We start from the raw sequence: 26,722 nt of genomic DNA on the forward strand, positions 1-26,722 counted from the left end.
TGTTGTTTTTTAAGGTTCTGGGCTTTTCAGCTCAGCTTCCACCTCTGATCTGCTCTGAAGAAGTTGTTGAATGAAGTGTTTCATCTAACTACTGGAGACAACTGTGGATTCTTCTAATATTAAATAAAATAATTAATATAAAGAAAATGACAGAAAAATTGATTCATTTATTCCATCTCAGGTGTTTCCTGCTTGTAGGAACCTGACCAGGTTAACTATAGTGTGACTAAGTTGCTAGTCCCATGCTAGCTATATGTACTACCTGAAAGGCCTGGTATAGTGTATAAACCAGCAGTTCCAACAGCTAGCTCTAATAATATTGCATTTTCTAGAAGCTCTGAGGTATACTTTTCCATCTCAAAATTTCTGCTGTGTTGTTTGAACATAAGAAGCTGTAACAATTGAACAATTGGCCTTCCTATCCCAATAATATGAGTGCTAACTATAAGGAGTTTCTTTGACAAAAGTCTTTTCCAGTGCTACTACCCAAGATTTTGTGTGTGTATGTGTGTGAAAGGCAGCAGGAATTGCCAGGAGAATTTCCTAGGTGAAGACCATTAACTCTACTTCTGAATGATGACCCCATCTCCTCCGCTTCTGTTAAACAACTTGTTAAATATGGAGTAGAGGTCCATCAGTGGCTATTAGTCACAGTATATTATTGGAACTATCTGGGGCAGTTATGCTCTGTATTTTTGGTGCTTAGGCGGGGGCAAAGTGGAAGGGCTTCTAGACCCACTTGTGAACCTCTTGATGGCACTTGGGGGGTTTTTTTGGCCACTGTGTGACACAGTGTTGGACTGGATGGGCCATTGGCCTGATCCAACATGGCTTCTCTTATGTTCTTATGTTGTGAAAAGCTGTTTGGATGGTTTTTTAAAAGCATTTAATATCATGATCTTTGTGGAAATTATTAGGATCTTTATCTTTTACTAAAAGAATTTTCCTAGCTTGGAGCAACACAGTATAGCTTAATCGTTGTTTTTCAGGAAACTGCATCTTTGATCACCAGATGAGACAAAAAGCTCCATTCTCCCCTGTTACACAGAAAGGTTCAGTAGTGGTTGTCTCCTCCCAGACCTTAAAGCTAGACACCAGAAGTCTTAAAACAATTGATTCTTTTTCAGTTTCTGTTGACAGTCTGTTTAATTAAAGATGTTGTGATTGAACAGTCTGAGAACAAAGGCTTCTCAAAGCATGCTTGCTGTGCCTGTCTCCATTGTGCTTAATTCCATGCTATCTATCCACAGCTACTCAAGCATTGGTGGTGGTATACCTTCTGTAAAATCTGTAATCAAGTATATTTTCTGGAAGAAATGTGGGTTGCATACTTGGCATCAATGTCACTTCAGCAATTAGCAAGAAATGTTGGAGTTAAATTAGCACAAATAAATAAAAAATAAGCTAACCCAGAAATAGAAATTAATCTTAAACTTCTTCATCTAGAGGGAAAGTAGGCAACAAAAAACTTGTGCTGTTTCAGCCCTAAGCAAAGATTAAAACTGTTTGAAGTACTAGAGAGCCATTAGAATTTCTTTATAGCTAAAAGGTATCAGTCTCTGTTTAAAACCATTAAAGTATAAAATGGATATTAAAATGGTTTCTCTGTTACTATGAAATGTGGAATGGAGGATGTCTTAGGTGAGGTGCCTAAGCTTTCTATACTTTAGGCAAACCCAATAGGGGAAAAGGCGCCATTTTATAATATTTTAAATTTGCAAGGGGCAAGGTTAAGAACCTAAGAACATAAGAGAAGCCATGTTAGATCAGGCCAATGGCCCATCTAGTCCAACACTCTGTGTCACACAGTGGCAAAAATTTTTTTTATGTGTGTGTGTGTATACACACACACACTATGGCTAATAGCCACTGATGGACCTCTGCTCCATATTTTTATCTAAACCCCTCTTGAAGGTGGCTATGTTTGTGGCTGCCACCACCTCCTGTGGCAGTGAATTCCACATGTTAATCACCCTTTGGGTGAAGAAGTACTTCCTTTTATCCATTTTAACCTGTCTGCTCAGCAATTTCATCGAATGCCCACGAGTTCTTATATTGTGAGAAAGGGAGAAAAGTACTTCTTTCTCTACTTTCTCCATCCCATGCATTATCTTGTAAACCTCTATCATGTCACCCCGCAGTCGACGTTTCTCCAAGCTAAAGAGTCCCAAGCGTTTCAACCTTTCTTCATAGGGAAAGTGTTCCAGCCCTTTAATCATTTTAGTTGCCCTTTTCTGGACTTTCTTCAATGCTATAATATCCTTTTTAAGGTGCGGCGACCAGAACTGCACCCAGTACTCCAAATGAGACCGCACCATCGATTTATACAGGGGCGTTATGATACTGGCTGATTTGTTTTCAATTTCCTTCCTAATAATTCCCAGCATGGCGTTGGCCTTTTTTTATTGCAAACGCACACTGTCTTGACATTTTCAGTGAGTTATCTACCATGAGCCCAAGATCTCTCTCTTGGTCAGTCTTTGCAAGTTCACATCCCATCAACTTGTATTTATAGCTGGGATTCTTGGCCTCAATGTGCATTACTTTGCACTTAAGAACATAAGAACATAAGAACATAAGAGAAGCCATGTTAGATCAGGCCAATGGCCCATCCAGTCCAACATTCTGTGTCACACAGCGGCCAAATATATATATATATATATATATATATATATATATATATATATATATATATATATATATATATATATATATATGTGTGTGTGTGTGTTCTGGTCTTTCAGAACTCTCGGATGTATGCCATCCGGACCCGGTGACTTATTAGTTTTTAATTTGTCTATCAGCTGTAGGACCTCCTCTTTTGTCACCTCAATCTGACTCAGGTCTTTCAACACCCCTTCCAATATTAGTGGTTCTGGGGCGGGCAAACACTTCTCATCTTCCACGGTGAAGACGGAGGCAAAAAATGCATTCAGCTTCTCAGCCATTTCCCCATCCTCCTTCAGTAATCCTTTTACCCCATGGTCATCCAAGGGCCCCACTGCTTCCCTGGCTGGTTTCCTACTTCTAATATATTTGAAGAAATTTTTATTGTTGGTCTTTATGTTTTTTGCAATATGCTCCTCATAGTCCCTTTTTGCCTGCCTGATCACAGTCTTGCATTTGATTTGCCACTGCCTGTGTTCCCTTTTATTAATCTCACTTGGACTGGTTTTCCACCGCTTAAAGGAATCCTTCTTACCTTTTACAGCTTCCATTACTTTGTTTGTTAACCATGCTGGCCTCTTCTTATACCTGTTTGTGCCTTTCCTAACTTGTGGTATGTATTTTATCTGAGCTTCTAGGATTATAGTTTTAAATAGTCTCCAAGCTTCCCCAAGGGTTTTGACCGTATTTACCTTTCCTTTCAGTTTCCTCCTCACATGCCTCCTCATCTCAGAGAATTTACCCCTTTTAAAGTTAAATGTGGTTGTGGCGGTCTTTTTGGGCAACTCCCTATTTATACAAACGGTGAAATCAATAACATTATGGTCACTGTTCCCAAGCGGCGCAATCACTTTTACGTCTCTCACTAAGTCTTGGGCATTACTTAGGACCAGATCCAGGATCGCCCCACCTCTGGTAGGTTCTGAGACCATCTGCTCCATAGCACAGTCATTGAGAGCATCAAGAAACTCAATCTCTTTCTCTCGACCAGAACACATATTGGCCACATTGAAGGTTGTTTTCAGCCTTTTGACAAAGGAAACAATTTGGGTGCTAAGATATGGCTCTTGTTTACTTGGAGCAAATCTAATTGTGCAGTTCTTATGTTGTAAGTTTTCCAGTGTCCATGTTGAAGGCAGTAGGAAAAGTTGAAGACCCAACATGAGATGGAAGCCACAGCCTTCAGTTTGCAAGATCTGAGCAAGTCTCTTAATGATAGGATGTTATGGAGGATGTTAATTCATAGGGTTGCTGAAGGTTGGAAGTTACTTGATGGTACATGTTATTGAGTACAGAGATGGGAGATGGTACATGTGGTGTTTAGCACTAAAGTTACCTACTATTTAGTTCCCCTGGGTGTTCCAAGTCCTGCTCTTCGTCCCAGCCCTTCTGCACCACATTTTTAAAAACTTAAAATTAACTTTAATTTGTAAGAGCAGTCCAGGATTTGATGCCTTTTGGAAAATGAGGGGATAACAATATTTGCTTGAGAATGTCGATTGCCACACAGTAACTCTGTGAGGGATAGTTATGATGTAGAATGCTAATGGAAGAAGGTGAGAGTTGCAGGAAAAACTATGTTGTGTTGAACGTAAACACAACATTGTTGTGACCTGGATATTATCAGGAGGTAGACAGAGCATGCATATTACTCCCATTCTGCAGTCACTCCAGTGCAAAACCTGCTGTGAATTTGATGCAGCTCTTTCAGCTGTGTAAGAAATGGTTTGTAAAAAGTAGTTTATTGAGAAGTGACTTGCTCTGTTTTCTTGACGTTTCAATTTCTGTGGAAGCTGACAAGTTCTCACATATAAAATAAGGTAATTGTAGGATGAAAAAGAAAATGAATATCTTAAAAACTGAAAGTTGGTAAACTGAGTGCATTTCCTTTTTTTAATAGATGTTCTTGGCTCACAAACCCCATTGTGCTTCCCACTTTTGATGGAGTTCAGTTGACCCTTGCTGACTCAGTAAAGAGCCTCGGGATTATACTGTATTCAAGGTTATTTCTGGAGAAGCAAGTTAAAGCAGCTACAAAAAAAAAGACTCTCTTTCAGTGCAGCCTAGTCTGTAAGTTGGCCAGATCTTGATGTAGCTAATTTGACCGCCTGAATCCACACCACAGTAACATAGAAGATAGACTACTGTAATGCAGTGTACATTAGTCTCCCCTCAAAATCAACTTGGAAGCTCCAGTTCTTGTGGAATGCTGTGGCCTGGGTATTATCAGGAGGTAGACAGATGTTTTATTCCCATTCTGCAGTCACTCCATTGGCTGCCCATCAGTTACCAGGCTCAATTTAAGATATTGTCTGTCACATACAAAGCCTTTCACAGCCAACCCTCAAATTTGCAAGACCACCTCTCCCTCTGTGCTTCAGTACAACATCTTTGCTCCTCTGAATAGAGCTTTCTGCAGGTGTCAGTCTGCAAATAGAATCCAGTAACCCCCTGTGCACATGCCTTCTCCTTTGAGCTCCCTGCTGTATGGTTTGCCTGAAGAGGCCAGGAAGCTCTCACTCTCTGGCTTTCTGCAAACCATGCAAAACTGAATTATTCAAGAGAACCATGCGGGCAATAGGGTTGTACTGTATAAAATGATTTGCAAAGTTACTTGGATAAAAGATAGGGCTGTGCACTGGGTATAAACCGATCTGGAAAAGTGCCCAATAAATACCTTATCAGTATTTATTAGGTATTTTCTCAGCCATTCACCAAGGGGGCTGGTGATTTGCCTCTCTGAAAATGGCCACCCTGAAAATCCCCTAAAAATATTTGGGATTTTTGGCCCCACCGGATAGCTCTAGTTACAGGCAGTTTTCCCTCTAAGCTGAGTTAGTGTGAACTAGTTCACAGTTTTTTAGCCTTTGGGTCACACATTTTTGTCTTTGCTCAGGAAGGATGGCCCTAGAGAAAACTAATTTAAGCAGTAGCCAAATTACTCGCTCACAACTTTAATGCCAGTAGCTTACAAGATAGAATTTTTGCTCACAAGACTCCACAGCTTAGAGGGAGCATTGATTACAGGGCATTTAAAAGGCACTCAGTCCATTTAAATGCCTTTGGAGTGAACTTTTAAAGGGACCACATCATCAATTGGAAAAGATGAAGGATGGAAGCACTTCTTCTGGGACCCATAGAATTGTACCCTTTGGTCCAGTGTTTTTGAAGCTTTTTGGGGGGGGTGAGGAGAGGCAGCAGCAGCTATGCTGCAAATTTGGTGCCTCAAAAAACAACCCCCCAAACCCAGATAGCCCCAGATAAATTCTCCATTATAGCCTATGGGGACCATTGATTATAATAGTCCCCATAGGCTATAATGGAGCAAAAAAAAAAAAAGTCAGTCCTAAATATTTCCTGAATTCAAATACTGTACTGGTATTGGGATTCAAGAATATTGGGAAATATTTTTCTGGTTCAGTATATTCAAACCTGAAAAATACCTTTGTGTGTGTGTGTGTGCATACACCTAATAAATAATTGTGGAGTCTGAGGCATACTACCGTGTATGACTTACTGCAAGTAGGATCCTACTATGTAATTTCGCATTATTTAAGGTGTCGTATTAATACATGCTTTGCTTAAACTCTGTTTTTAGACTTCCAGTTGGTTCTACAACCCTGATCCTACTGTATTATTTATTGAATGTCCCATGCTATAGATTGCTTTGATTCTCTCTGTGTGATCTGCCATGAGTCCCAATGAGAAATAAATTAATAAAAGACTAATGTCTTAGAGATCTACTCAAAACCACAAAGCATAGAAGCTTTTAATTTGCATGATACAGAGGCAGTAAAATTGTCACACAGGCATGTCTGCAGCTGGAGCTCCAACTAGTCCCACCATTGCCTTGGTAGTTGGTGGGAAATATTGGAGGTGGTATCAATGCCATATAGATTCTTACTAAGGATTAGGTTATATGTTGAAATTAATACCATGGAATGCCCATGGGAAAGAATGGATGTAACAAAAATTCCAGTTTTAAAACGAATTCTGTTGCATTCTTGTATCCCATCAAGTGACTTGAGGGTGTAATACAATAGAGTTGCATTTAAAGAGTGAATGGAAAGATGATTTGGAATAATGAAGAACACCTCCAGGAAAGAGAGGAGGCAAATGGAATGGTAGGGCACAGCATCCAGGCAGGAAATAAGTGATTTTATAGGATAAATGCTATGGTGTATGATTTTAACGTTGTGTCTATATGCTACATTGTATATACCTTTTTGAACATTAAAAACATTCTTTAGTTGTTGCTTTTTAAGTTGGGTTGGTGGTCATATTGCTGTATAAATCAAATTGTCTAGCTCTTAATAAATTACAGCTTAAGTCTGAAGATCTTCAAAGTCATGAGGTGCTGAGGGACTAAAAGGAGCTAATGGAACTATATATCTCTTTAAGATACAGTAACCATGTCAGGATACATGCTGCCCTATACGTAGTTAGCTCCCTGATTCTCTCTGGCCTCCAGTCCTCACTTGGATGTCCACTTCCTTCCTGTTAACATTGATTTTTTTTAATATTTAAAACATTAACATATTGCCTTTCTTACAGGTATTAGCAAAATCACAAAGTTAGTAAAAGAAAAATGATGAGTTAATAGAACCAGGCCTTGAATTCGGCAGGAGCTCACAGGAGTGCAGCTCCTGAACTTTTCTGAGGGTTTCTCCTCCTCCTCCCCATCTACCTTGTCCATTGAATAGTAGGTGCAGCTGCATAACAATCCCTGGATTAGGAGAGCAGACAGGCAGCCAGCCACCAGGGGCTTTGCCACACACCCAGCAACCCTCATTAACCCCTGGAGAAGCCCACACCACCCTTTCTCTACTTCTTATGTGATTTTGGCTGGCAGGTGGCTTGCTGGCCTTTTACCTGTTGGGGGGGGCCAAGGAGAGCCCCAGGTGAGTGAAGCCTCCTTGGGCTGAATGGATCTCTAGCCAATCCAAGTAGACCTTGCTTACCTGAGCTTCCCCTATCTTGCATTGGGTTGCTTTTGGCTGCTGGTGGTGGGGAGCATATGCTAATGAGTTATGCTAATGAGCTCCACCAGCTATTTTTCTACAAAACAACCCCTGAATAGAACTGTAGCAATATTCCAAGCAACAACGAGAGCAATAAAATCAGTGCTCAGCCCTTCATGTCCCTTGGCCTTACGTGGGGTTTTATCCCATTGAATCTTCACATTGCTTTTACTCTGCCCTGTTTTTCTGGAATGCGCCTGTGTTGCCCCATTTCATTAGCCATTTTTTCCCCTAGTATGTCTGTCTCCCTCACAGTAGCATAATGTTCTCCAGGTACTGAGCACTTCCCTCTTCTTGATCCTCTGCCCTTTTCCTCGTTCCATTTTCTGCTCTGTGCCCTTCTTTCAGCCATCTTCTGCAGTCTGGTCCCACAAACCATTCCAGTCCCAAGAGTTAGTATGAAGTTATAATCCAAACCAAACTGTTCGCTGTGCCTTTTCTTGTTGAAGCTGAACTGACAAAAATGACAGACAGATTTCCTGAGCTTGTTGGAATGTGTATAAATATACTGTTCCTTCACCACCAGCCTGTCTCAAAATTTTTCACCCCAGGAATGCAGTATAATATATGCAATTCTAGTTTAGATTGTGCTACTCAGCACATATATTGGGTAGCAGTTCCCACTGAAATAAATAAAACTTGCACCCAAGTTAACAGGCTTGTGATTGGGGAATTGGTTTTCAAATATCTATTTAATTTCTTTGCTGCTCCTTTTTTTAAAAGCGAGGCAACCCTTAAGAAATATGTTCAGACTACATTAATCCCAGAGAAGACAAGGATCTTCATGGCCCTCGTAAGGAAGTTTTGGGTTGAGGTATATGTACGATAGACTTCATGGTGGCCTTATGTCCAATACTCCCTCTAAGTTGTGGAGTCTTGTGAGCAAAAATTCTACTTTGTGAGCTACTGGCATGAAAGTTGTGAGCTAAGGCATAAATTAGTTTGTTCTGGCCATTTTTTCTGAGCTAAGACAAAAATTTATGAGCCGGAGGCTAAAAACCTGTGAGCTAACTCAGTTTAGAAGGAACACTTGGTTTATAAGGTCATAAAATAAGACTAGGATGAGGGGCAGGTAAAGTTAGGTGATGCAGCTGGTACAGTTTACATGCTGATGGCATTGCCTGACTATGATCTCAGTAATCAGAAAACTCATAGTACTTGAGAGTCTAGCTCAAGTTTTTGGGTTTGGAGAGCAGGTGTTGTGTAATGACTTGGAGCCAGTGTTCCCTCTAAGCTGAGTTAACATGAACTAGTTCACAGATTTTTAGCCTCCAGCTCACACATTTTTGTCTTCACTCAGAAAGGATGACCCCAGAGCACACTAATTTATGCAGTAGCTCACAACTTTAATTCCAGTAGCTCACAAAGTAGAATTTTTGCTCATAAGACTCTGCAGCATAGAGGGAACACTTCTTGGAGCGCAAGCTAGGAGGAGTCCAGTTTGACTCTTTCCGTAGGCATTTTCAAAAATGTGTGAAATGCTGTTTTCAAGTTTGTAGTCTCAAATTCATAGTCCCAGCACAACAACAAAAATCTATGACTGGTTATGTCAAGGGGCACCTATTCAAACTCTTAAGATCAAATTTCTCTGAACAGTTGTATTTTTTCCTATAGATCAACGAGCTGAGCCATGTTCAGATCCCTGTTATGTTGATGCCGGATGACTTCAAAGCATATTCAAAGATCAAAGTGGACAATCACCTTTTCAACAAGTAAGTGAAGGGAAGTAAAGTAACACTGCTTTAAATTTTAGCATGAGTTATCAATTCTACCGTTATTTGCATGTGGATGGAAGAAAGGTTTTCCCAATAACCTTTGAATTATTTGATTTCTAACTATAACTTGCTGAATAGTAAATAATTTCCTTTTTCCCTATGGAATGCTCTTGTTTATAAGGCTCTAGTATATAAATATTTCAGCATAGATTCTCATTTTCTGCTTTTGAAATGCAGATGTTAATTGTGTGTTTCAAATTTCTACTCTATTCAGTGTCTAAGAGCAAGTTAACAATAAATTAAAAGCATGCGTACACTGTCCAATTTTAAACCAGCTTAATGCAGTAAATAAACCAAACATACATTCCTGTCCATTCGTACAGACTTAGCCCAGATGTTAAAAGCCAGCACAAATGTTTTTCCAGTGCTTCTAAAACTATCATGTGTGTGGGTAGAACCAGAAAGAAGGCTTTCCTCACAGTGGCAGCAGTTACTAAGGATGCTTTTTCAATGACTCTGCAGGTTGGTCTGGCAAACATGGTGCATTCTTTGTTGATCTTGGGTTATGAATCAGGATGTCTTGGGTGTGTTAAACCCATCTATTGAGCATTTCATACATCAAAACCAGCACTGTTTCTGGAAGCAGATAAGACACTCAGCACAATGATGTAATGTGCTTCTGATGATGATGTGTTGTCATTAGGAAATGACACTGCACCATGACGATCTTCAACCAGGGCACCCACACACACAATGGATTGTACTAGACTAATGTCAAGATTATCATGGCATGAATGACTTGTTTTGAGCCCTGTTTGTGAGTATACTGCTGTGTATGTTTGGTCCTTAGAAGAATATAACTATTCAAGATTGCACTGCTTGTCCTGAAATTGGTGGCATGCTGATGGATCCAGGTGTTGCTACCCAGGCTGAGAACAGTGTTAACCAGGGGGAAACTGATACTGCCATTGGAAATCTTTTTCCTCCTTCCACCAGAAAGATCAGCTTTACGGCTGGCATAACATACTAGATGAACATATGCATTCATCCAGCAACTGTGTATAATCCTTGAATAGGGCATGGATGGGAGTTTTTGGGACATTATACAAGAAAAGTTCCAGGGGCAAAAAGTGAGCTGCCCTCACTGGGGCAATTTACTAATGCCGCTGAATATAACCATGCGCTGCATTTCAACCAACTTCTTCAGACCAATAGGAAAATGAAAGAACAGCCTAGGGAGTGGAGTTTTCCTCCAAACAAACAGAGGGACTGAGAACAATGTGACTCTGCCTGCTCACCCAGCCCCACTGCAGCTTTCCTTTAAAGGCACACACACATTCAGAAACACAAACAGTTGCAAGCCTTTTCTAAACCTGCCAAGGTTTAAAGGCAAATGGTGGCTGTTGGGGTGGGACATCCCCGCTGGCCAGCTGGCTGGCAGCAGGGAGGAGCCTGCAAAACTAGATCCCCCACCCAGATCTGGGGGCTGGTAAGCCTAATTGTGACCCACACTTTCTAAAAAATCTTGAAGTGTATGTGGCATTCTGCATCCCAGATGATAGTCTTTATTCAGTTCATTTTTAATATTTAGTAGCCACATTTCTACATTACAGAATGCAAGATGGCTTCTGATATAAATAGAACATAAAATATAAAAGTACATAATGCATAAAAGGCCATGAATTAAAATCACAATTTCAAAGCTGTCAACAGGTAGAAAAATTAAACTAATTTAGTGCCATTCTGTCCTGAAAAGAAATCTTTAGGTGCCTTCTTAAGATTGAGAGGACGAGATACACCTCCATGGGGAGCGTGTTCTATAGCCATGCTGCTTCCACTGAAAAAGTCCTCTCTTGTGTACTCATCTGATGAGCTTCTTTGGTTGATGGGACGGTCAGGAAGGCCTTTCCCTTTGATCGTAATTCCTGGGCAGGAACATATCTGAAAAGACAGTGCTTTTAATACCTTTGTCCCAAGCCATATAGGGCTTTAAAGAACAGTTCAACAGTTTGACATCTAGGGGACCATTAGTAAACAATATTCCATCTGAGCTGCAGTGCAAAAGTTTGTTAAAATTCTGCTTAATGCATTTTAGTGTAGTTGCGTTCTGTATAAGAATATTTAATAATCACTATGATTGAGGGAATCATTGGCATGCTACTGCAGGTTTACATCTGTAAAAGTTATAATAATTCCAGCTCTATTTGTTTCACTTTGTTATCAAACCTCTGTTTCAGGGAAAACATGCCAAGCCATTTCAAATTCAAAGAATACTGTCCTATGGTATTTCGCAATCTGCGTGAGAGATTTGGAATTGATGATCAGGATTTTCAGGTAAGGTTTCCTATATTGGTGAATGTCTATTTGATAAGCATCTGTTTGATAATTTGCAGTCCTATGGATTGTGAGTAGAAAAAAAATTAGATTTGGATCCTTTGATTGCAAATTTATGTAACTTGAAGAGGAGAATGTGCTCTTTCCGCCATGGCTAGGGATGCTTTGTTCTCAATTGGTGCCTGTATCTTTTTAATGCATTGAGCAAATCTGCAGCTGCTACACTGCCCATTCCTCCATTGAATCTCTTTCTCATTCTCCTCCCCTGACTGTTGTGGCAGGCAGGATTCAAATTTTGCACTTCATTTGGAGGAGTCTGTAAAAGATAGGCTCAGGTGAGGTTTCAGATAAATTAGTGGACATATGGACATATGAAGCTGCCTTATACTGAATCAGACCCTTGGTCCATCAAAGTCAGTATTGTCTACTCAGACTGGCAGTGGCTCTCCAGGGTCTCAAGCTGAGGTTTTCTTCACACCTATTTGCCTGGACCCTTTTTTGGAGATGCCAGGGATTGACCCTGGGACCTTCTGCTTCCCAAGCAGATGCTCTACCACTGAGCCACCGTCTCTCCCCTATGGAGAATCAGTGATTTCCTCATAACCTCTTATAACCCTTTTGCTAAGCCAGATGAGTACTTTTGAAAAGGGGTGAGGTGACAGCCCAGGAGGCACTCGCAGGTACTGCCTCCCGGGAGTTGTTGAAGTGGGAGACATCCCAAGAAGAGCTACTATAGCATGTGGGTGCTATAGAAAGATGCTAGTTGGCCTGACAACACGAAGAAGAGAACATCATGTTCTCAGTAAGAGAGGTCCTGGATTTCTTGAGATTTTTCCAGAAGGGCTGAGAATTATCCATGTAAATTGAACAGCACATGAACCAAGCAGGAGAAACTGACAAGGTGGATTTAGAGATGTACCCATTAGGAAAGAGGAACTTGGTGGTGCTAAACCATCTCGCCTTCCTAGTCTGAGACCTTAAAGAATGATAGTTCAAACCTCTGCTAGACAGTGGTCCTTATGCTGCCACTTCCAATAAGAGTTGCTGAAGCTAGGTGAGGTGTGAGCTGCTGGTGTCACCTATCATTGGTTCAGTTTCTGTGCCTATTATTGGTTAGCATCAGAAACCGTTCAGAGGGTTTTAAAACCACTTATAATAAACAAACACCTTTACTGAATCAATAACTTAAGTTACCTTTTATTCCTCACACTCCACTCAGTTTCCTACCATGCTCACAGTCATATCAGTAAAAGGGTACCCTCCCAGGCCACTTAAGCATGCTATGCATTAAAGTGGTTTTGAAAAATTCAACATGTAGAATCCCAGGTGGGTAGACTTGGGAGTGTTTTGAGGAAGGAAGAGGAGGGAGCATTTTGAGGAAGGGAGAGGCATCAGCTGCCACTGGTAGTTTGCCAAAAGAAAGCTTTTCATCCTGGAAATGAGTTGTGGTGCATCCTCGTTTAGAGTACTGTCTGTAGTTCTAGTCACCAGGTCTCCAAAAGAATATTGCAGAGCTGGAGAAAGTACAAAAGAGAGGCAACCAAGATGATTAAGGGTTTGGAGCACCTTTCCTACGAGGAAAGGCTGAAGAGTCCGGAACTTTTCAGTTTAGAAAACAGACAGCTGGGGGTATAACAACAACAACAACAAATTTTATTTGTATCCCGCCCTCCCCGCCAGAGCAGGCTCAGGGGGGCTAACAACATAGTTCATACATTAATTATACAGATTGAATAAAACTACATTTAAACAGTTTGGTTAAAATTCTGATTAAGTTTTTAAAATTAATTAATAAAAGTGCTAGTGCTATATTTGCTTTTATGATGGCAGTTTTCTTAACAATTTCCTTCTTCTTCAGCGAAAGCCGATCGGAAGAGGATGGTCTTGCAGGCCCTGCGGAACTGTTCAAGGTCCTGCAGGGCCCACATTTCCTCTGGAAGTTGATTCCATAGGCTCGGAGCAATAGAGGAGAAGGCCCGGTTACGGGTGCTTTGCAACTTCACCTCTTTCGGTCCGGGAATGGTCAACAGGTTTTTCCCGGCTGACCTCAGTGCTCTCTGGGGTTCATATGGGGAGAAACGGTCCCTAAGGTAGGCAGGTCCTCGACCATATAGGGCTTTAAAGGTAATGACCAGCACTTTGTAACGAACCCGGTATACAACTGGCAGCCAGTGCAGTTCGCGTAGCCCAGGCTGTATGTGCTCCCACTTGGGGAGCCCCAACAGCAATCTAGCCGCCGCGTTCTGCACCAGCTGCAGCTTCCGGGTTCAGTACAGAGGCAGCCCCATGTAGAGGGCATTACAGTAATCCAGTCTCGAGGTGACCGTTGCATGAATCACCGTTGCCAGATCTTGACGCTCTAGGAAGGTAGCCAGCTACTTTGCCCATCTTAGATGGAAAAAGGCTGACTTAGCAGTGGCTGCAATCTGGGCCTCCATTGATAGTGAAGGCTCCAGTAAGACTCCCAGGCTCCTGACCCGGCACGCCGCTTTCAGCGGCCCCCCGTCGAAGACTGGGAGAGGTATTTCCCCTCCCTGAGCGCCCCGACCTAGACAAAGAACTTCTGTCTTCGCTGGATTCAGTTTCAGCCCGCTCCTCCTCAACCAGGTTGCCATATCTTGCAGGGCCCGGTCTAAATTCTCTGGGATGCAGTCAGGCCGGCCGTCCATTAGCAGGTAGAGTTGGGTGTCATCTGCATATTGATGGCACCCAAGCTCATGTCTCCTAGCAATCTGGGCAAGGGGGTGCATATAGATATTAAATAACATTAGTGAGAGAACTGCCCCCTGAGGCACTCCACAATCCAGTGTGCGCCTCTGGGACCGCTCACCCCCAATTGCCACCCTTTGTCCCCGATCCTCAAGGAAGGAGGAAAGCCATTGTAAGGCAGATCCCCTAACCCCTACATCGGCGAGGCGGCGGGTCAGTAGCCGATGGTCGACCGTGTCGAACGCGGCCGACAGGTCTAGCAACATCAGCACCGCCACACCACCCTGGTCCAGATGCCGTTGGAGATCATCTACCAGGGTGACCAGTACTGTCTCCGTCCCATGACCCGGGCGAAAGCCAGACTGGCAAGGGTCTAGGATGGAAGCGTCATCCAGAAAGTCCTGCAACTGTGACGCCACTGCCCTCTCTATAATTTTACCTAAAAACGGTAGTTTGCCAATTCGGCCGGGTCTGCTGTACTTTTTTTCAAGAGGGGACGGACCAAAGCCTCTTTTAGAGATGTTGGAAAACGCCCCTCCGAGAGGGATCTATTTATGATGTCCCGTAAAGAACATTCGAGCTCCCTCAGGCAAGATTTAATTAGCCAGGAGGGGCATGGGTCCAAATCACAAGGTGTAGGGCGCGCAGAGGAGAGGTTTATAATAGAGGTTTATAAAGGTATGCATGCAGATTTTTCTTCTCCCATAATAGAGCTTAGGAGCACCCAATGAAGTTTTTTGGAAATAGTTTCAGAACAGATAAAAAGAAATACTACTTTATTCAGTGAATGAGTACATGGTGGAATTTGCTGGCCAGGAGCATAGTGATGGCCAAGAGCGCATAGATGGCTTTAAAAGGAGGTGAAATAAAGTTATTAAAATTATCTTGGCCCACACAAAATTAGATTTGTGATGAAGAGGTCCATCAGTGGCTATTAGCCATAGTGACAGAAGGCAGCAGATTTCTGAATAGCAATGGGCATGAATTAAATTACTAACTGAAAGTTGTCACAAACTGGGTTCATGAACCTCAGTTGATGCCATGCCATCCCTACGAATCTCCCATGAAACTCCCAGGTGGCTTTGGGAGGTTTGTGGGGTTTGTGTCAGCAGACAGGCTGGCACTGGCAGCAGGGTTTGGAGAAGGCATTTTAAAAGCCATGGTTCAACTTGGAGAAGGCATTCACTCACTGTGTGAATCCCCCACAAATAATCATGAACCTCCATTTTCCTGGTTCATGCCCATCCCTACTTCTGAATACTAGGGCTAGAAGGCAGCGTCAAGGGCAAACCTCAGCCTCTATGCCCTGTTTGTTTGCCCCTCCATGGTAACAGGTTGGCTGCTCTGTGAAACCACTGGTCTGATCCAGTAGGAGGTATTTGTGTCTTATGAAAACAGAAATACTGCAAAGTTTAAAAGCCTTTTTTTTTTTTGAGAAGCAAAATGGGATGAATCAGTGTTATGGGTGGGCCTTGATGTAACCTTAGTTAAACTTCATTGAAAATAATTTTGGGGAATCTTGACACTAGAGCAGTTTTCTTACTGAAGGAAAGAAATGTAAATGTATGTGGTCTGAAATGAGTTACATTCTTTACGCTAGATGAATTTATTTTGGGACTCCCAACTGGTTTCTGAAACCTAGATAAGATAACATATGCTAACATTTCCTAGATGAAGAACATCAAGAAACATTCCATCTCCTCTGTTGTATTGCACTTTTCATTTCATTTAATCTTTCCTTCCATCATATTTGCTGGTGCTTCTTTCTTCTCCACTATATAATGTTTCCCACTTGTGCACCTACTACAACAATAAACCTGCTAAGAGTCAATCTTGTAAACTTTCACATAATGAAAAAGGTGTGTTTGACTGAACCAGTGGGCCAAACTGGAAGAACAGTATTGATGCTTTATAGATGTAATGGGTAGTCTATAGAGAGTACGTTTGTTGCAGAGAGAAAGTTCTTTCCACCAACTATCACCCACTGAGTTTCTCTTATCTGGGAGCGTTCCGTAACTCTTGTGGATTGGATTAAAGGTTTTAATCTCAAGTCTTGCCAAGGTACTCTGTTTCTGGGCTCAAAACATTTGTGGGCATGACCACCTTGCCTTAAAAAGCTCTGGAACTATTTTTCAGAGGGTATGGCAGGGCCTCCTCCACTCAAATGAATAAGAGCACCTTCTGCTTATGCAGTGGGATTGTTGGATCTAAGCCCCTAAAGAACAAAATTAGTACAAGCTTTTGGGGAAGCTTTTTTCCCCCTCAACATTTGTCAAAAACAGGCCATACCATTCTAAATGGAGAATAAAGTACATATTTTCATCTTGGTTCAATTTGTTTGGTAATGGGCCTATCCCTATTAAGAAGGCTAAGATTCACTGATAAGACATCCAAAAATCCTTTAGCAATCTCTCCTGGGAGAGTTGAAGATGGGAAGAACATATGCTTATTTAAGAATTTTACCATTAAGGGGTTTTTTTCCCCCCCAGCGTGCTTTGATGCAATTGGATTTTCTCTGCACTGGTTATTTTTTGTTAGTGCATCCCATCTATAAATAGAAAATCTCTTGCAGTGCTTCCTAAAGATGTTCAGGCTCAAACTACACATAGCGTTAATCACATGTAATTCCCCCCCCCCCCGACATTTTCTATTTTTATTTAAAGCAGCTGCTAAGACTGTAGTCTCCAATGGGAATCTGGGGACAGGCTTCTCTAACTCTTTCTTCTCTGCAAGTTTTCCACCTTCATTTCACCCTGCCAGCTGGAAGTGTGTGGGGTAGGGGGAGGGAAGTGCCAATATCTTTTCACCAATAGAGCCTATATACCTATGGTAGCAGCAGTTTTAATGTATGGTGCCTCCCCCCAGTCTGCCATTGAAGACTGCAGTTTCAATTACTGATTTTAATAATAGAAAAGGAAGGGGAAGTGGCAGTTCTCCAGTGGGCAAAGGATGGGGCAGTCCTCACTTTTGGAATAGTAGTTCCTCTCTGCAGGCAGGGTTGCACATCTTCGGAATCTGAGGGGAGGGGCTTGTCTCAGAGGTCTCCAGTTCCTAGGCCCTGCCTTAGCAGCAGGTTGTCTCTGTCAGTGCTCCATAGAGTGTCACAGTCCTGACCACAAAGAAGTACAACTCAGGACTCTGAAACTTAAATGAAATGGGAAGGGTTCCCTTGCCCCCCCCCCACACACCAGGAGCCAATGGCGACAGGGACTCCCCTCTTGCCCTGGCAACTCCCAGTCTGGGTCTTCAGTGGGTTTCCAGCCCTAGAGCCGGGGGTTTCCTCATTTGCCTTTAAGGGCCTGAAATGCCAGCAGCCACCCCATAGTGCCTAGACCCGCCACATGGCATTTGGAACTGCAGAAGGGGCTGACTCAGACTACTCTGCCTTTAGCTATGGCCTGCTCCATCTCTCCTGAACCCCAGTAAGGCTGAAGCTAGCTTAATTCTTCAAGAGCTGACCTTGGAGAGGGAAGAGCTCTTTCACTTTCATTTTTCAGGAGAGGCCTCCATTTAGGCAAAAATTTTTGACATGGGTGGGCCTCTCTGCATCATAGCCTCCAGAAATTATGGTCTCAGAGCTAGACCTTCCAAATTTCCAGTTTCCACCTCCTTCCCAGAATCCCAACTGGAAAAAGGGAGGGAAGAGACATGCTCTAAATCTCTCTGGGGGAAATCCCCAGGCTAACTTGCTAGACTTTTGATGAAGGAGGAAATGAGGAGAGAAATTAAAGAGGCTATGAATCAGTCCAATCAAAGCAGGAGAACTCCTCCCAGGTCTCCCACCAAACAGGGCAGGGATTCACCATCCAACAGTGCTTCATGGAGCAGAAGGTCTGACAGAACAGCTTCCACCACCCCCTCCCCAAAACCCAAGAGAAGAAAGACGGACAGTTCTTTCCAGCGTAGCAGGGAGTCCAGCCCACTGTTGCATCATTATGATGAGGAATCTGAGGTGCCCAATTCTTCATCCACTAAGGAAGGGCAGCTGTCACAGGAGGGAGAGCCCTTGGTCACTACTGTGCATGCCAAGATACTCCCCAAGATATTACATGTATTGGGGATCCCGTGCAGCACTAAAAAAGGTAAAGGTAGTCACCTGTGGAAGCACCAGTTGTTTCTGACTCTGGGGTGACGTTGTATCACAACATTTTCCTGGCAGACTTTTTTACGGGGTGGTTTGCCATTGCCTTCCCCAGTCATCTGTACTTTACCCCCAGCAAGCTTGGTGCTCATTTTACTGACCTCAGAAAGATGGAATGCTGAGTCAACCTCAAGCTGGCTGCCTGAACCCAACTTCCTCCAGGATCAAACTTGGGTTGTGAGCAGAGCTTGGACTGCAGTACTGCAGCTTACCACTCTGCCATGGGGCCTCATATGCAGCACTAAAGGGAGACCCAAGCCCTAACTTTCCAGATGGCTCACACTGAGCCCTCCCTAAGGCAGGGTTAGCCTCCACAGGGATTCCTTTCTCCACAGTCTTTAACAAAGTCATCAACACTAAATGGGAAGCTCTTGCCAGACCAAAATCTAACCATCCCATTATTCCCAAGTTTTACTTTTTATACCAGAGGCGGCAAAGAGATTCTAGTGGATGACCCAGTGACAAGCCTGTGCTCCAATCAATTGCTTCCAGTGGAAGCATATGGTCTTCCCAAGGATCCTTATGATAAGACAGATAGACCAGGCTTTATGGAAGGACTTTGAAGCTTGCTCAACAGCACTGGGAGCTTCTGTGGCTCACTCCTTGTTCACCTGAGCAGCCTATTCCTGGGTATCTGATCTTGCAGCAGCAGGCAGCAACTCACCTAAGGTCCTAAAAGACGAACTAAAAAAAGATTGCCTTTGCAGCAGACATGCCCCTAGACTCCTAGCTTTTGTGTTCCCCGTAATAGACTGAATGTTAAACCACCTCCTCCCCAAAGGTGCCATTGCTTCAATGGTAAGGGTACCTTTGCAGTTGCTACAATGGTAAAGGCCCAAATGGGCTCCTTGAATCACATGTTTAATAATGAAATGTTACTCTACGGAAGGGTGATAAATAGGATGTTCATGATTTTTCCTGCTGTTTGTGATTTGCCAGCTCTCCATGATAACTGGCAACGGACATTGCATATACCAGGGCTTTTTTTTTTTTTTTTAGCAGGAATGCAGTTCTGGCTGGTTTGGCTGAAGGGGTGTGTGGCCTAATATGCAAATGAGTTCCTGCTGGGCTTATTCGACAAAAAGAGCCCTGCCCTGGCATATAATAATGGCTATAACTCTCCAAAATTGAATTGAATGCTTTCCAAGATGCTTGTTCCTGATACAGTCTTCAGAGGGATGTTATTGACAAAAAGCTTTTGCTCCATTTTCGGAAATTTATTTCAATATTTGACTTTATTGAGTGTGTTTCAGGCCACAAGGGAACTACCGTATTTTTTGCACCATAAGACTCACTTTCCCCCCCAAAAAAAGTGGAGGGAAAAGTGTGTGCGTCTTAAGGAGCGAATACTGCAAAAAATTCACACAAATGCCTCTAAATTCACACAAACAGCTCTAAAAACTAGGTGCGTCTTATGCTCAGGTGCGTCTTATGGAGCGAAAAATATGGTAATTTTTGCTACATTCCATCTTTTATAAATTATCCTAGCTGCTGCTTCCTTTTGCTCTACATTCAGGCTGAGTGCTCTGGTAGACTTTGCTAATTTGGCATCCTCTTGCATCTAGCCTTCAGTAAGTGGAGGGAGGGAGGGCAGCGGCTATGGCAGTACTGCAGTTGAAGACAAGGATGTGAATTAAACATACATGCTTATTAGGTCTCACACCACAGCTTAACTCAGTTTTCCCCTGGTGCTCGACTCTATATTTGAAGAAGGGTCTATATTTTCATCTTGGCTTACCAGTCATTTTATGTGACTACCAGTGCACACAGACTTTTCATAGATGCATGATGATAGCCATGTTGGTTTTCAGTAGAAGAGCAAGTCCAGTAGCACTAACTAAATTTCTACGGTATAAAGTTTCAGGTGTCAAAGCTCCCTTCATCAGATATCTGACAAATATTGTTGATTTTTAAGGTGCTAATTGGACACTATTTTTAAAAATATCTTTTAATTTTAAACATTTGAATGTGTGGCTCAGGAAAAGCAACCAGAATTAATGTTCAGTTACGCCATTACCTTGAATCAAGCAATTCAGGCAGAACATGAACTCATTTCCCAGTCTGGTTAAATGAGCCTGTTAATATCATGTTTTCCCCAGATGTCTTCTGCTTTTTTTATGGATGCTAGATGTCCTTGATAAGTGGTTCCAGAGGCTAGATGTAGTGTTCTTATAACATAGACTTCTAGAATAAGTCTGCAGGTAATGTTATTCTACTTCAAACTGAACACCATCTGATGATTTTTTTGCTGCCCCAGAGTTCCAAAACCCCCTGATTTTTGTACTTAGTCTATGAGTTGATTATCATATAAATTATTATGTCAATTCAGCTTTCTAATGGTTCAAATGCTGCAAATAGATGTGTTTTGATCCTTATAAAAGAACAGAGAAGAACATGAAGTTCCAGTTCCCATAAATGCTTTTAAGGCCGAAGGGTAGCATCAGAAACCTAAGCATGCTCTCTTGAAAACGCATACCGTTTGATCCTAGTATTGCTTTCTCTCAAATAAGACTGTTTAGGGTTCTGTCCAAATGATTTTTAGAGGTGATGCAGAGCATTAATTATTGAAAAGTTTACGTTAACTGAAAAGGCTAAATAGTCCTGATTTGGATTGTTTTGTTAATGTGCTTCATTCCATTGAGGGAGGCAATCGATAGCTGTCAGACCACTGTCATAAAAGTAGGACAGTCATTAGCAGATGGCTTTGACCTTTATCAGGGAAATGACTTACTGGGTTTTAATCAGTATGCATCCAAGAAATTGTAAAACATCTCTTTTGGAAATAAGTTCTTTCCAAAACTTGCAATCTGAGCATAATAAATCCTAATCAAAATGTAGGGTTTTTTAAAAAACCAAACTGTTAATGATGTAGAAGCTGATTGTGATGACTTGTCCTCTTAATTTCGTTTAGGGCTGTCTTTACTTTTTTAAAGGCCTTTTTTTACTCCAGTGTTCAGTTCCAACTTGTGGTCTTGGTCAGCAAGTTTCAGAATATTTCTTTCAGGGGAGGAGGAAGCACAAAAGGCCACATTCTCCACATATTTTGTAAGAGAAGTGGGATGAAGCTGCTGTTACTTCTGCATTTTAATTCTGCTGCTGAAAACACAAATATGTCCCTGTCTGTCTTCTGGTGTGACTTTTCATTTTTAGAATCTGCAAAGCCTCTTCCTCTATTTTATTATATCATCTGAAGTAATCCAGTTTTCTACTTATGAACTGAGCTCTACCCTGTTGGATATTAAGCTGCCTAAGATCAGATATTTGCTGATCAAAAGCAAAGTGAGAAGTCTGCAGTTTTATTTACATATAATAGTATATAGTGCCTTGCCCTCCTTATCCCATCTTTCTGACAAAAATGTAACTCATCTAAGTAATTACAGGCATACAAAGCCAAGGAGAATCTGAGGAGGGCATACTATGCGGTCTTGAAATTTAGTTTCAAGTACATACTGCTTTCTAGTGGATCATATTCTGTTATTATTTTAATACACAGAATTCTTAAAACATAAAGAAAATGTATGAAGCCAAAATGTAAAAACATTTTTGTCTTCCCACCTGAAAATGCTTCCAAGAGTGCTGACAGTGACATACACTTATATGGAGTGTGTCATAAAAACTAAAACCAAAAATATCTAAGAGAAACCCTTGTAGTTCAAACTTCACAGAAACAGAATTCAGTTTACACCTCACAAATAACACTTCTAACTAAACAGTTAACATAAGAGCATAAGAGAAGCCATGTTAGATCAGGCCCATCCATTCTGTGTCACACAGTGGCCAAAAAAAAATTATATACACACACACACACACACATATACACACTGTGGCTAATAGCCACTGATGGACCTGTGCTCCATATTTTTATCTAACCCCCTCTTGAAGGTGGCTATGCTTGTGGCCGCCACCACCTCCTGTGGCAGTGAATTCCACATGTTAATCACCCTTTGGGTGAAGAAGTACTTCCTTTTATCCATTTTAACCTGCCTGCTCAGCAATTTCATTGAATGCCCACAAGTTCTTGTATTGTGAGAAAGGGAGAAAAGTACTTCTTTCTCTACTTTCTCCATCCCATGCATTATCTTGTAAACCTCTATCATGTCACCCCGCAGTCGACGTTTCTCCAAGCTAAAGAGCCCCAAGTGTTTCAACCTTTCTTCATAGGGAAAGCGTTCCAGCCCTTTAATCATTCTAGTTGCCCTTTTCTGGACTTTCTCCAATGCTATAATATCCTTTTTGAGGTGCGGCGACCAGAATTGCACACAGTACTCCAAATGAGACCGCACCTTCGATTTATACAGGGGCATTATGATACTGGCTGATTTGTTTTCAATTCCCTTCCTAATAATTCCCAGCATGGATATTATTTGCTGATTTTTCAAAGGGACAAGTAGGGATAGGGAAAGAAGAGCTCTCTCTCAGGATGGTGCTGCATAGACTAGGCTTCACATCTGAGAATGCCTATTGAACTTCAGCTAGTATGGGGGAGGGACACAAAGCAGGGCAGATTTGTACAGAAATAGGTAATCACTGGGCGTTTTCGCACTTACCTTTTACTGGCGCGACCACCCTCCTCACGCCGGCGGATCTGCAGGGATTTCGCACCAGAAGCGCCGGCGCAGCCAAAAGAGCCGGCAACTTCCGTCGCGGAGCCAGCTCAAACGGAAACCGCCAAGAAGCAGGAAAACGTTTGAGCTGGCTCCGCGACGGAAGTTGCCGGCTCTTTTGGCTGCGCCGGCGCTTCTGGTGCGAAATCCCTGCAGATCCGCCGGCGTGAGGAGGGTGGTCGCGCAAGTAAAAGGTAAGTGCGAAAACGCCCACTGAGATATCCTGCATCCAGAAGAGGGCCCAGAAAGAACCATCCATCAACAAAGAGGGAGCAATACCAGAGCTACACTGGCCAGATTATCTGCTTCATATTCTTGGAAGATGTGTGTTAAGTTAGTAGTTGTTTCCACGAATTAACTTGTACCTGCAATCTCCTGTTGCTGTAGCATTTACTCTTCCATAGAATCCCCTGTTTTCTTACAAGGCTCCACAGCCCTTCGAACAATTTGTCCTTCCTGTGCTCCTGGAAAGCATAGCTATAGGAAACGCATTTTCAGGATGTTTTTGTTCCATAAATGAACATTACCATTCAGACCCTGTGGAAGGGGGCTTCTGCGCTTCCCAAGCTGTGTTCTCCACCTGACAAAAAAACCCCAGGCCCTATTAAATCACTGTTCCATTGTTACATACATTTTGATTGTCATCAGGAATATGTATACATGATGGCTGGACAGCATTACTGATATAATTAACATGAATTTGAGCGGACTTTGGAGGATGGTGGAAGGCAGGAGGACCTGGCGTGACTTGGTCCATGGGGTCACAATGAGTCAGACGCGACTGAACAACAACAACAATGAGATGTCTGTCACTAAGTTTGATCCAGGTGGGCAGCCGTGTTGGTCTGAAGCAGTAGAACGCATTTTGAGTCCAGTGTCACCTTTATGACCAACAAAAGTTTATTCAGGGCATGAGCTTTAGTGTGCAGCAGTGTTAACTTCCTCCATGTATCTCAGGAAGTGTGCCTGTCAAATAAAGGTTTAAATTTTATATTGCTCAGGTTAATTTCATTATTTATGTTCTTCTTTTAATAATTTTTCTTTAAATCTGTGGCTTTGGTAAGGAAAAATAAAAAGCTGTCCTGTGATTTTTTTTTGTCTAAATCCTTTTTAGCTATTAGCATAATCAATATGTAAATTAAATATATTGTAGGCTTACATAATCATTTAGTCTTACAAAACTAGTAATTATAATTTAATGATATTAATATGCCAATGAGAAGTTCAAAAGATTGGAGATTAGAATGGGCTAATTAAATTGACCTTTAAATCCTTCCTACCCTCTTGGAGTCTGTTGGTAATCCCTAAACGCACCCATAGTGCAGATAAACTTCAAAGGGAAATGCTGGTGTTGCTCTTCATTTTCCATCTTGCTGCCCCTTAATTTTCACTAAGGAAACTTTAATGCAGCAGATGTTTGGGTATTAAAGTTACCAAGACAAGAGCACTCTTCTGATGCCTTTCTGAATAGTTCTGTGCAGGCAGATGACAAGGCTTTCGTCCAACTGTGCAGTTCATGTAGTAAAGGATCCATTTTTGGTTTTATTCTGTGTGTTCTGAGGAAATATTTTTTTCCCACTCTCCTGTTACATTGCTTTTTGAGTTTGTCTTCCCCTCCCTCTTGCTATTAGGAATTTGGAGGATCGGGACCTCAATGATCACTTTCCTTATACCTAGGTTAAGTGGTCGTGCTGGTCTGAAGCAGCAGAAAAAGTTTGAGTCCAGTGGCACCAACAAAGTTTTATTCAAGGTATAAGCCTACAGCACCCAGTATTCCCAGGCGGTCTCCCATCCGAGTGCTAACCAGGCCTGACCCTGCTTAGCTTCCAAGATCAGACAAGATTGGGTGTATTCAGGGTGGTATGGCCATAGGCCAAGGTATAAGCTTTCATATACCTTGAATAAAACTTTGTTCATCTTAAAGGTGCCACCACACATAAAACTTTGTTCTTTTCCTTATACCTGACTTCCCTATACCAGGCCTTCAGTCATCTCAGCTGCCTCTTTATCACTCTAGGCTCAAGGTAGTCTAAATCTGCTGCCTGACTAGCTGCCCCATTTCCTCTCACTAGCTATCTGGCTACTTTTGTCTTTCTTCTTTATTGAACCCTCCTGTTGTCACTAATGATCTCCATCCTCCCTGTTTTTCTGTAGTAGCAGCTAAATCTCGAGTGCCTCCAGTGCTCTAGAGCAGGGGTGTCAAACTCATTTGTTATGAGGGCCGGTTCTGACATAAATGAGATCTTGTTGGGCTGGGCCATGTGTGTACCTATTTAAGATTAGGTAGCAGAGATATAAACTTCATAAAGGATATGGACAAACACAATTAAATATTTATTTTTAAAAAACTTAAAACATCCTTAAAACATTAGTAGTTAGTCTTAAAGGTGCTTTCTTTGTATTTCTCCCGTGGGAACCAGGGAATTGCGCAAAGGAAGCTCGCTCTTTCCTTCATTCCCCAGAGAATTGAGCGGGGAGGAAGAGTCTCAGCCAATAGAAGGAAGCGAGACTTGGCTAAGTATCTTTGATGTGCAATTGAGAGAGCCTGGAAAAACAAGCTCTGCCTCCCCCTTACTCTCCAAGGGAGGATCCTCAGCCAGTGGAGAGAACAGAGGTTTTGCTCTGTATCTCCTATGCAATTGAACAATCCTGGCAAAGCAAGCTGTTATTGCAGAAGGAAGCGAGAAAGGGAGAAGGAAGCAGATGACAGCCAGTTGTTTGGGGGCCTGATAGGAGGCCTTCAGGGGCCTGATTTGGTCCCCAGGCCGCATGTTTGACACTCCTGCTCTAGAGTCCATTATATATATTTTAACATATTTGGAAGAAAAGGACTTCCTGATTTCTGTTGGCATTCTTTTGCCCCTGCTAGGTGTAGTTTTGCACATGTTGTAGGGTCTCTATAATGATTCAGATGGGTAGCCATGTTGGTCTGAAGCAATAGGACAAAGTTTGAGTCCAGTGGCACCTTTAAAATCCAACAAAGTTTAATTCTGAGTATAAGTTTTTGTGTGCATACGCACTTCATAAAATACCCAGAAATGAATTTTGTTGGTCTTAAACTTTGGACTGAAACTGGACTCAAACTTTGGTCTTCAGAGCTCTGAGAGAAGAACTGGCCTTTCTCATTCTTATGATGGGAAAATAAATATGTTTATATGAAAGAAAGTACTTGCTATAGATAAAATTAACAGTTCCATGTAGTATTCTAAAGGCACCTTTGTATGGTTGGTTGAATGTTAAGCAGATCTTGACCAATCTAGTTTCCTGGCTTGATAATCACTTGAAAATCCCATATTAGCTATTATGCATGCCTTTGCGGGGAAGGGGGGGGATGAGATACAAACCTAGCATTTGTAATAATTGTAATGTTTGGCTCAGTTCTGTACTGGAAGCTTGGAAGAAGATATCAGCTTACTGAAGAAAACTGCAGTGGAAATGTGCTAAGAATCCTTATTTCTCAGTTAGATGATGAAATCACGATATATGCACAGATTATCTATATCAAAAGCCGCAAGTTGCTTTAAAACTGTT

General features: G+C 42.0%; 1 protein-coding gene and 1 pseudogene across 1 annotated transcript in view; one reads left to right on the plus strand and one right to left on the minus strand.

The window, feature by feature from the left end:
• PIP4K2A (phosphatidylinositol-5-phosphate 4-kinase type 2 alpha) overlaps positions 1–26,722 on the plus strand; it is a 123,451-nt gene that overhangs the window by 40,120 nt on the left and 56,609 nt on the right. Inside the window, exons 2-3 of the mRNA XM_060248383.1 lie at positions 9,303–9,400; positions 11,641–11,737. Of these exons, the coding sequence (XP_060104366.1) occupies positions 9,303–9,400; positions 11,641–11,737 (195 nt within the window). The remainder of the gene's footprint in view (positions 1–9,302; positions 9,401–11,640; positions 11,738–26,722) is intronic.
• On the minus strand, positions 24,947–25,065 carry LOC132578741 (5S ribosomal RNA; annotated as a pseudogene).

This window comes from Heteronotia binoei, chromosome 10, assembly GCF_032191835.1.
Source record: "Heteronotia binoei isolate CCM8104 ecotype False Entrance Well chromosome 10, APGP_CSIRO_Hbin_v1, whole genome shotgun sequence".
Taxonomy (NCBI): Eukaryota; Metazoa; Chordata; class Lepidosauria; order Squamata; family Gekkonidae; genus Heteronotia; species Heteronotia binoei.